The sequence below is a fragment of the Cheilinus undulatus genome, linkage group 15 (assembly GCF_018320785.1).
Source record: "Cheilinus undulatus linkage group 15, ASM1832078v1, whole genome shotgun sequence".
Taxonomy (NCBI): Eukaryota; Metazoa; Chordata; class Actinopteri; order Labriformes; family Labridae; genus Cheilinus; species Cheilinus undulatus.
In genome coordinates this window covers 12,981,030-12,991,849 of record NC_054879.1, presented here as the reverse complement: position 1 = coordinate 12,991,849, position 10,820 = coordinate 12,981,030, and the positions used below count along the sequence as shown (strand labels likewise).

At 40.6% G+C, this 10,820-nt stretch overlaps 1 protein-coding gene across 1 annotated transcript; it reads left to right on the top strand.

Moving 5' to 3' along the window:
* The first annotated feature begins 386 nt into the window (after nucleotides 1–386).
* On the top strand, nucleotides 387–3,926 carry mstnb (myostatin b). Its single transcript, XM_041807859.1, has 3 exons — nucleotides 387–845; nucleotides 1,193–1,563; nucleotides 2,303–3,926. Exons 1-3 carry the CDS (start codon nucleotides 467–469, stop codon nucleotides 2,681–2,683), a joined length of 1,131 nt encoding a protein of 376 aa, XP_041663793.1. The 5' UTR covers nucleotides 387–466; the 3' UTR covers nucleotides 2,684–3,926.
* Nucleotides 3,927–10,820: the final 6,894 nt, after the last annotated feature.

The window sequence follows — 10,820 nt, the reverse complement described above, 5'->3', positions numbered from 1 at the left end:
CACTATTAAATAATACAATAAATCATTATGAGTCCACAGTTGGTCCACTTGTGCCCTTTTTGTGCAGTGTAATCGCAGGAACTAATCAAACCATTCTTCTTTCATGCAGTAGAAGGCTATGTAGTTTGACTTTGTGGAGACCTAACCTCCCATCTCTGCGTAACGACAGTAATAAAAGCGAATTTATCCATCTGCGTACGCGCTCAGCACATGCTCACACTCTCCGTCCCTCTATGGTTTGACAACGAAAAAAAGTTTTCATGTCAGTCGGTTAAAATTCATTGTTGCCTGTCCAGCCAATCATCTTTTTTGACGACACAAAAGAGGCTAAAGTTGGAGTATAAAAAGGTGCGCGCTAATAAACTATGATGCCTATCAGTGTGGGACATTAATCCAAACCCAGAGCAATCAGGCGTCAGGTCCAGCACACACCAAGGGATCTTTGTCAAACTAAACCTAAGAGACGATGCATCTGTCTAAGATTGTGCTCTCTGTTAGCCTGCTGATCGCTTTGGGTGCAGTAGTTTTGAGCGACCAGGAGACGCACCAGCAGCCTGCAGCCACCAGCCCGGAGGACACGGAGCAATGCGCCACCTGCGAGGTCCGGCAGCAGATTAAAACCATGCGACTGAACGCCATTAAATCTCAGATTCTGAGCAAACTGAGAATGAAGGAAGCTCCCAACATCAGCAGAGACATAGTGAAGCAGCTCCTGCCCAAAGCGCCTCCGCTGCAGCAGCTCCTGGACCAGTACGACGTGCTGGGAGACGACAACAAGGATGTGGTGATGGAGGAGGACGATGAGCACGCCACCACGGAGACGATAATGATGATAGCCACCGAACGTGAGTGCTTATTTCACTTTACTTTACGCAATTTGGGAAAAGACGCAAAACAGGTTTTACGCACGGACAGAACGCACAAGGGACGCTGTCAGAACGCTTTATTTTTTTACCACAGCTATTCTTTCCAAGTTTTGCTTTGTAGATATAGATGTGAAAAAATTACCTTGGTCAACAACACAGAGTTTGTGCATGTTTCGGACATTACGCGCAGTCATTAGGCGCGTAAACTGCAAGGTTTCCAAACTTTATTAGTAGACAAATGTGACATTTACATAAGTGTATACATTATAATTGCGCATGTTTAGTACATAAAGAACATGATTTTTTTTTTTCCTGTCTCCTTGCAGCTGATGTCATCGTCCAAGTGGATGGACAACCTAGGTGCTGCTTTTTCTCCTTCACCCAAAAGTTTCAAGCCAATCGAATAGTTCGAGCGCAGCTATGGGTGCATCTGCGCCCGGCAGAGGAGGCGACCACTGTGTTCCTGCAAATCTCCCGTCTGATGCCGGTCACAGACGGGAACAGGCACATACGCATCCGCTCCCTGAAGATCGACGTGAATGCCGGGGTCAGCTCTTGGCAAAGTATAGACGTCAAACAAGTGCTTGCTGTGTGGCTGCGGCAGCCGGAGACCAACTGGGGCATCGAGATAAACGCCTTCGATTCGAGGGGAAACGACTTGGCTGTGACCTCCGTGGAGCCTGGAGAGGACGGACTGGTGAGCTTGAACCTTCATTTTTTACTAACCTCATATTTTAAGGATGTTGGATAACTATACATGTAAAGGATTCATAATGTTGATTGCATTGGAACAGATAAATTTTCTTCTGCAATATCTGATTTATTTCATTATCTAGTAACCAATAAAAACCAAAAATGTAAGTTTAATTTTGTTAGTAGTTAAAATGACTGGATTCTGAATGATATAGTCCTGGTTTTAAACTTAGGTGCAGGGGTCTTAGTGTGCCGGGTCTTTGCAGAGTCAGCAGGTGGTTTCACATTCATGCGTTTCACTGCTGGAGGACAGAATCAAGTTTTAAGACTCTTGAAAGTGCTTAATCAACAGAGACTTCATGTACCTGCACTTGGACAAACGCCCAGTCCACAATAAGCTCAAATCTTATTGCTTGATTACATAAAAGTTCACCTGCCACACATTCCTCCAAGTTTTCTGTGTGACTGTAAAAATCAGAGTAATTGCCTGCACGCACACACTATCAATGACAAACACTTATTATTCGGCTCAAATACTGGCACCACACTGCAGCAATTAGAATACCTCAAAGCCCGAGGTTAACCAACCGAGAGATGATTTAATTTCCCTAAAAGTCAAAGTTTCGTAATATTATCGAGGCATGTTTGAAAACCAGCTGCAAGAGGTCAGTAGGAGCAGATTGAAAAAGCCTCCTTTCTCAAATCAGCTGTTTTCTAAGTATTCATTCCCTCTCTCTTTTTAGCAACCTTTCCTGGAGGTGAAGATCTCAGAGGGCCCCAGGCGAGTAAGAAGAAACGCGGGCCTGGACTGTGATGAGAACTCTCCAGAGTCCCGGTGCTGCCGCTACCCGCTCACAGTGGACTTTGAAGACTTTGGGTGGGACTGGATTATTGCCCCAAAGCGCTACAAGGCCAACTATTGCTCTGGGGAGTGTGAGTACATGCACCTGCAGAAGTACCCGCACACCCACCTGGTGAACAAAGCCAACCCAAGAGGGACCGCAGGCCCCTGCTGCACCCCCACCAAGATGTCGCCCATCAACATGCTCTACTTTAACTTTAAGGAGCAGATCATCTACGGCAAGATCCCCTCCATGGTCGTAGACCGCTGTGGATGCTCTTGAGTCGGGGCGGAGATCACAGCGAGAGAGGGAGGGGAGGACGCGAGGGCCTGCGGCTCAGTCCCAGCTTCCAACTTTTAAGACTTTTTGACACAAACCGATCCACCAGTTCCAGAGCTTTCCTGCAAAACACGGTGCAAAAGAACCAGAGTAGGGGCCGCCAACAACCCGAGCGCTTTCACAGCCGGCATAGCTCTTCCTTTTTCTTTCCTTCAGTGAAATCTATAGCCAGAGAAGTCAGAGGGATGCAGGAACACAAACACAAAGACATGCTTGGACTTGAATGTAGATGAAAATGTTCAAAGTTATCCAAAAATCCTGAATGTAGGCTCTTCTGTCCATTTATACAAACATGCAACAGATAATATCTGTGAGCTATCTCTCCGCTCATAGCCAACACACGAGCTATTACTCTCTTTTTGCTAAGCTGTATGTTTGTGATAATCAATTTTCCAGTTATGTTTGCAGAGTGAAACCAGGAATCCTCATGGACTTTTTGAAAGGGCTAGGAAAAACACAAATGGAGACTCTTAAGTGATGCTTCACGCTGGGGGAACATGGTTTAGAGCAGATAGGCTGAAATGACCTCAATTTATAACTTTAATTCATGAGACCCAGCCAAAAAAAATGCAGCCTTGCATGCTTTTCTGATATGCTTAGACTATTTTTGCTGTTTCTTAAAACTAGGGGGTAAAATTTAAAGAGCAAGCGATGACAAAAATGTTCCTCCAATGTGAAGAATCTCTGTAAGAGTGGACTTGTAATGTACTCTTCCATGCTTACACACAGAAACATAACCAAACCAGGAGCAATCCTGCTCTACATGATCTCCACAACCCAACTAAAAACAGCCAGACCTGCCCGATACACTTGAATTATTCTGATTGTAAATTCACATTACTGGACAGAAGGACTTGAACTGAAGGCACAAAGAATGCAGCCGACAAATAAAGAAATGTGTTTAAGACAGAGGAAAAGGATTGTATGAATGTCGAGATCACGCTTAATCTCTGTCTTACAAACGACACAGTTTGCACTATGGCACACCAATAGAAAGAATTGGTTGCTACAAGAGTTGTAAAAACTGATTTTGATATGTTTGCTAATTTGTATTGTATACATATGCCATTGTTTCCATTTTAGGAGTTGCCTTTCTAAACCACTATTGGTTAATGTATAAAACCGCAGTCTAGCAAGATATAAGATGTAATACAGCAACTCTGTACAAATGTTTCAACAAATAAAGTTTCCAGCTTGTTTGTTGAGTTCTGTTTCTTTGAAAAGTTTGTCCATGCGGACCCAAAAACTGCACCTAAGGTCATTTATGGAGTGCATGTTATATTCCTGCAGTGTTAAAAAAAAATCTTGCATAACACTTGCAGCACATTTAAGAGCTGTCATTGCATGCAGAAAACATTTTTATTGCAGTTTATCTGAAGTCTAGGGCTGCATGTTTCGTCCCTACAGCGTTTTCAGATGTTCTCCAGTGTCTTTCTGCTGACTCACAGATTAAATCCAAACTTGATCCAAACACAACAACCTGAACCGCAACATCGCAGCCTCATTTCTCACTTCAGCAGCTGAGAATTTGTCGTCAACACATGATGTAAACCGACACTGGCAATGTGTGAGTGTGCACTGGGAGAAAAGCAACAACAACACACACATACTCTGTCTACCTGACTACACCTGCATGATCCAATCACCATCAGCCTGTTTTATCACAGGCAGAATTCAGCCCAACTCTCCTGACTTTGCTTTTTTTCCAGTAAAGTATTGCAGTCTAATGAGAGGATGTGAACTCTGGTGCGCTCTGACAGCATGACCTATCCCACTGACGGCCTCATTGAGGCTTGACTTCCGCCCAGTAGAGGGCGAATTGAGCTCTACCCCTGAGAGCCACTTCCTTTCCTGCTGAGAGCTGGAAAGCTGCCACAATGATCAGCCACAGCAGAGAGCAGACTCAGCGCAGTGGATCTACTGAACCTCTTTTCCCCAGGGGATAGTTTTTAAATTCTACTCTCTAAGTTTGCTGGTGATGGAGGAAAAACATCTGACAAGGTCTGTGGACAAGACAGGCATCTTAATATCAAATTTAATTTATATAAAAGAGATGATGCAGTTTAACATAGTTAGGGGTGGTTGTAGTAATTCCAAGGCCCTAGACAGACTATTGTGAGATCCTTCTGCATTAAACTTAAAGCAATCTTAGAGAAAACATTTTAAGCATCTCCTCTAATAACTATGCCAGAGAAGTACAGTACACATCTAAATCTGAACTATTAATACCCCAACACCAAACATTGCTTTATCACCTTTTCTAAAGAGCATCATAACTCAAACTCACCTAACCTACATATTTAACATATCTCTTAAGCAAGGCTTCACTTAAACAAATAGAAAAAGTATGCTCTTACTGGTGCAATATCCATCCCTCTGCCACAGATGACGTACTTTGATTAATTACATGCGCTCTAATCCACCAAATCATTGTGTCAATATGTCTATAGGGATCTAATGCACAATCATTTGCCTGTTATGAAGACATTTGGTGCTTTTGAGGGTCCTGGACCTTTCTGTTAGGGCCAGAGGTCCTCCCCAGTCCCCCAGGGACTTTCATGCATAATAAAAATGGAATTGATGCTATTCTATTCTCTCTCTCCCTTATCTACATTCAAGATACATGCTTCAACTGCTGAGAATAATCTTAAACATATACCTCACATTTGATACAGACTTACAGTGCATATAAATAGTATTCATACCCTTGGATGTTTTACCCTTTTGCTGATTTTATATATCAATCATTGTCAATATAATTTGGCTGTTTTGACAAAAAATTTTTGCAAGAAAAACCTCTTTAATGTCAAAGTAAACACAGATTTCTACAAACTGATGTCAATTAAGTAAAAAATAAGTGACTGCATATTCACCCCTTCAAGTCAGTATTTAGTAGATGCACCTTTGGCTGCAACCACAGCACTGAGTCTGTGTGTGTAAGTCTCAATCAGACTCCATTCTTCTTTGCAAAACTGTTCAAGCTCTTTCAGGTTGCACAGTGAGGGCGTGAACAGCCCTTCTCAAGCCCAGCCACAAACTCTCCATTGGATTAAGGTCTAGGCTTTGACTTGCCCATTCCACATTCACCCTGCTGTCTTTAAGCCATTCTGTGCAGCTGATGCTGTATGCTTCAGGTCATTGTCTTGCTGGAAAACAAATCTTCTTCCAAGCTGTAGTTCACTTGAGACTGAAGAAGATTTTTCTATATTTTGGACCTTCAAGACACAGGTGTCTTTATACTACAGTCACTTGAGACACACTCACTGTACTCAGGTGATCCCCATTTCAATAATTATGAGACTTCAAGCACCAGTTTGCTGGACCTCTGTTGAATTAGGCCAGTCACTTTAAAGGAGGCGAATATTTATGCAGTCACTTACTTACATTACATATTTTTGTTTCATTGACATTACTTTGTTGATATCTGTTTTCAATTTGACATTAAAGAGTTTTTTTTTTCAAATGTTTATGTAAAAAAAAAAAGCCAAATTATTCTGACCATGATTGATTTATAAAATCAGTAAACCAGTAAAACATCAAAGGGGGTGAAGGTTTTTTAAAGACACTGTTGGTTACAGTTTCCATTCACTGGGCTTCTTGTTTCTCTGGTCCTTTACAGTCTTTGAACATATCCAGAAAGAGGTTCAGTTGCAACATTACTGATACATTTGAAAACTTTAAATGCATAAAACATACTAAATTCATTATACGGATGGATTAATTGTTGCAGGATTGAAACAATGTATACTCTTTATCTACATTTACATTCCAACAACTATTGAATTTCCATCTGTGGTTTGACATAGGCATGAACTTTTTATTGGACTCATACTTTTTAACAGTTTCCAACCTTTTACTTTCACATTATTACCAATGACGCATGTCTTAAAAATTAGCCATCGAAGTCTATAAAAATATTATTGCTCCCAGGTCTCGTGTATAAATGTCAGTTAAACTTGTTTTCATTTCACTTTACAGCTCTCTATGTACATAAATCTTCTGTAAGGTTTTGAGTCGTATCTCTTCTTTAGATAGTTGACATGAAAGAAAGCTGATCATGATAAATGTATCTGTATTTTTCTTTTGTGCTGTAAACAGCCTACACAGAATGTGCAGTAGTGATTCTGTTCATCATGCCCAGCTGCATGGTTTCATTCATGTCTGTCCGTCAGTGATTGCCTCTGTCTGTAAGTTTTTAGGGCCTTCGTGAACAGGAGTTTGGAAATGTTTTGACCGAGCATCGCTGCATCTGTCAGGACTCAGACCCCAGAGGACCGTATCTGCCAGCGACATTCTTCCTCTGACAGGTGAGGAAGTGAGAGTGAGAGAACGGGAAGAAGGATGTTTGGGGGTAAAGGACTTGTCCAAGGCAGCTGGAGACCCCGTTAGTGGACAGGATTCCTGTTGTGCAAAGTTAATAGACTTTGAATGGACAGAAGCTGTATTCCTCTCTGATTCCTCATCATGAATGGTCTCAATGATGCATGACAGAACTGCTTTTTAATATTTGATAATAATATAAAAATAGGTTGTTTTATCCGATATTACAACTGTCTTTACCTCAACAAGTCACAAACCTAATAACCCTAGTAAGCCTTAGTATATTCCTTCTTAATTGTTGATTTTATGGTTACAAGATTTAAAATTAGTGGACCTCAAAGAAAAGGAAATTTACACTGAAAGACACCCCAAAGCATTTCTTTGGAAAAAACAACAACAACAACAACAACAAAAATCACTGCGAAATACTGTCACCCATTATTGACAAAAAAGTTTGTGAAAGTTACTTTCTATCAAAAGTAATTGGGATAGGGCCTCTTCAAATACAAATATGTATTGAATTTAGTAAATTGTACTTTTTGATGGGCTAGGGCCAAAATGTGAGCTGCAGATACACCAGAACTCACTGGTAGAATTACAAGGCTGAATTTCAACATGTTAACATGCTCAAAAAGATCCCAATAGCATGCAAATACTAAAATGCATAATGTTTACCATGGCCACTGTTTATTTCTAGCATGTTACTATGCTAACAGTGGTTAGCATGGCTTAGGCTGAAATTGAAATAAACACAGGATGCTTGTGCCATAATGAAAGGATGGAGTGGTGTAAAACACACTGACACTGGACTGTGGAGCAGTGGAAACATGTTCTGTGAAGTGGGGAATCATGCTTCTTTGTTTGGTGGTTAGATGGGTGAGTCTGGGTGAACATTACCTGCCTGACTGCACTGCGCCAACTGTGAAGTTTGGTGGAGGAGGGATAATAGTATGGGGCTGTTTTTCAGAGTTTGGGTTAGGCCTCCAGTGGAGGGCAATCTTAATGCTTCATCATACCAAGACATTTTGGTCAATGCTATGCTTCCAACTCTGTGGCAATAGTTTGGGGAAGGCAATTTCTATTCCAACATGACTGTGCCCCAGTGCACAAAGCAAGGACTATAAAGACATATGTTTGCTGTGGAAGAACTTGAATGGCCTGCACAGAGCCATAACCTCAACCCCAATTGAGCACCTTTGGGGGTTAACTGGAACGGAGATTGCAAGCCAGGCTTTCTAGTCCAACTTCAGTGCCTGACCTCATAAATTCTCTACTGAAAGAACGGGCACAATTTCCAACAAAAACACTCCAAAATCTAGAAGAAGAGTGGAGGCTGTTGTAGCTGCAAAAGAGGGGCCAACTTAAAGTGCGTATATTTGAATACAAAGTCATGACAGTCCCTGTTGGTTTAATGGTCAGGTGGCCAAATACTTTTGTCTATATAGTGTAGCTTACAAATGTTAGAATGGTATCTATCTTGACAGATTCTGTGTAACAAAGCAGGTGTGAGACCAGATTTTTTTTTTTTTTTTTTTTTTTTTTTTTGAGCTTTGGACTCTAAGCAGAAGCAGCCTATAGATCAGGAGGTTGTGTTCAGACAATATCCTGTGTGTAGTTTAATTGGAAGTGTTTTATTTACTCCAAAAGGCTTAGCTGGTTTTGGGTTACTGATTAATTCGATCTAGTCATCTGAAAGTTGTGACAATCTATGTTCAATTTGAAGGTGTCATATGAAATACATTTCAATGTACAGTGCTTAACAAATTTATTAGAACACCTGTCATATTTGTCTCAGAGACCATCCAGCATCATGAAGTGCTTTAATGCAGACTCTTTCATTTTCAATGAGCTCTCGACGTTTTACCATTTTGAACAGGAATGAGGAATTCCAAACTGAATCCACCTTTTTATACCCAAATTTGAGCCGGCCCACTGGGCCTCTCTGAGAAGTCAAAAATTAATCAAGCATAACATTCAACCACTAAAATGAATTTTTATGTTCAGAAATGCAAGTAAATAACTATGATTTAACATATTAATCAAGAAATAATAATGTTCTCTAATAGTTATTCAGTTTTTTTGTAAATCAGTAAATTTGAAAATTCATGGATAACAATAATAATTATATTTTAGCATTAAAAATATTATTTGAGTTTAAGACAAACATATTAAACATACTGGTGTATTAACCATTGCGGAAACATAAATAATGAATTTGGTAATTACCAATGCTGTTAATTTAGGGCAGCTGTGGCATAAACCTTACTTTGGGTGGTGGTCTAATAAACGTGTTAAGCACTGTACATACTCTCAACAATCCATGTAAGTAGCAAAGAGACCAGAAAGAAATGTTATGTTTCACTTAATATCTTATGCATATTGGCCAGCTTCACGTGGGCCTCTCCACACCTGGAAAAAGAAGGGGAATGCTCTCTTCAAGACTAGGTACAGGACCATGGATAATGCATGAGTCGAGGAAAAGGGCTTGCCCCATACATCCAAAAACATCTGGAACCTAAAAAAGATGTTGGAACCAGACCATCTGGACAAGTGTTTCCGCTGAAAGACTGCACTGTGGCAAAGGTCCTCCTTGACAAGAGCACAGTTCAAGAGTAATGACAAATCAAGTTGTCAGGCCACAAGAGCCTGAAGGAAATGCATCCATATGTTTGGATAATAATATTATAAAACCAAGTTTAATAATATGTTAACTTGTAATACATTGAAATTCTCTCCCTGCAACCTATGTAGTTTGGAGACATGGGGAAACTATCACCTGTTACCAGCTGTTACATGACTCCGGTAAGAGTTGAAACTCAAGTCTCCAAGCTTGGAAAAATCATGGATAATTTCAACTCCACACAATATTTCTACATGGGTGTTGCAAGTGGATTAAGAATTAGAAAGGCACTTTACTACATAGATAAATAAATGAACAAGCAAGCTATACCAATGAAAAAGGAAACCTAGAGTAGAGAAAAGGCTAATTTAAATAAGTATTGACTCCTAAACTTGCATATCTTTGGATTATTCATCTGGTTAAAGATGCATGCAATAATAATGAGTTGGATAGGTTTCTCCCCAACTTTAATTAACCCACTTCCAAGTTTTGTCTTCAGCCTTGTTTATTACAGACTAGTCAGAAGCTCCCCTACTCTATTTTGGCAGCGTTTATACACACAAATCCAACTAGAATGGCCGTCTGAGGCAGCAGACCCACGCCTAAGCAGCACCACCGAGGAACTGACGCTCCCATTGATTACTATGGTGTTCAAAATTTTGAAGTCTGAGAAAAACCAAGCAGGTGCGCGGATCATCACCAAAATCTAATCGATTCTTCCCTGTCACTATCCCAACATTCCCTGAGAGTTTGGTGAAGATCCGACTTTCCGTTCTGGAGTTATCTTGTACACATACAAACAAACAAACGAAGAAAGAAAGAAAGAAAGAAAGAAACGGAACCCTTTACAACCCCCCTCCACGTGGTTAATAAAAATCAGCAAGCTAGTTCTTCATTTCTGACGTCTATCTAAATGTTAAGATTCATGATTACTGTTGCTGCCATGGCTGTGTTTGTTGTGCTTCCTCATTTAGCCAACTTGCTTCCTGATTGGCTATTGCTCCATTTCACATAACAATCTTGTTCATGTCTACTCAGCCATCCTCCAACATAACAGGATCTCTGATCCTAAATACTAAACACAATAAATATTTCTGATCTTAAGTAGCAGCTCTGATCATCTTCAGAGCAGATCAGAGA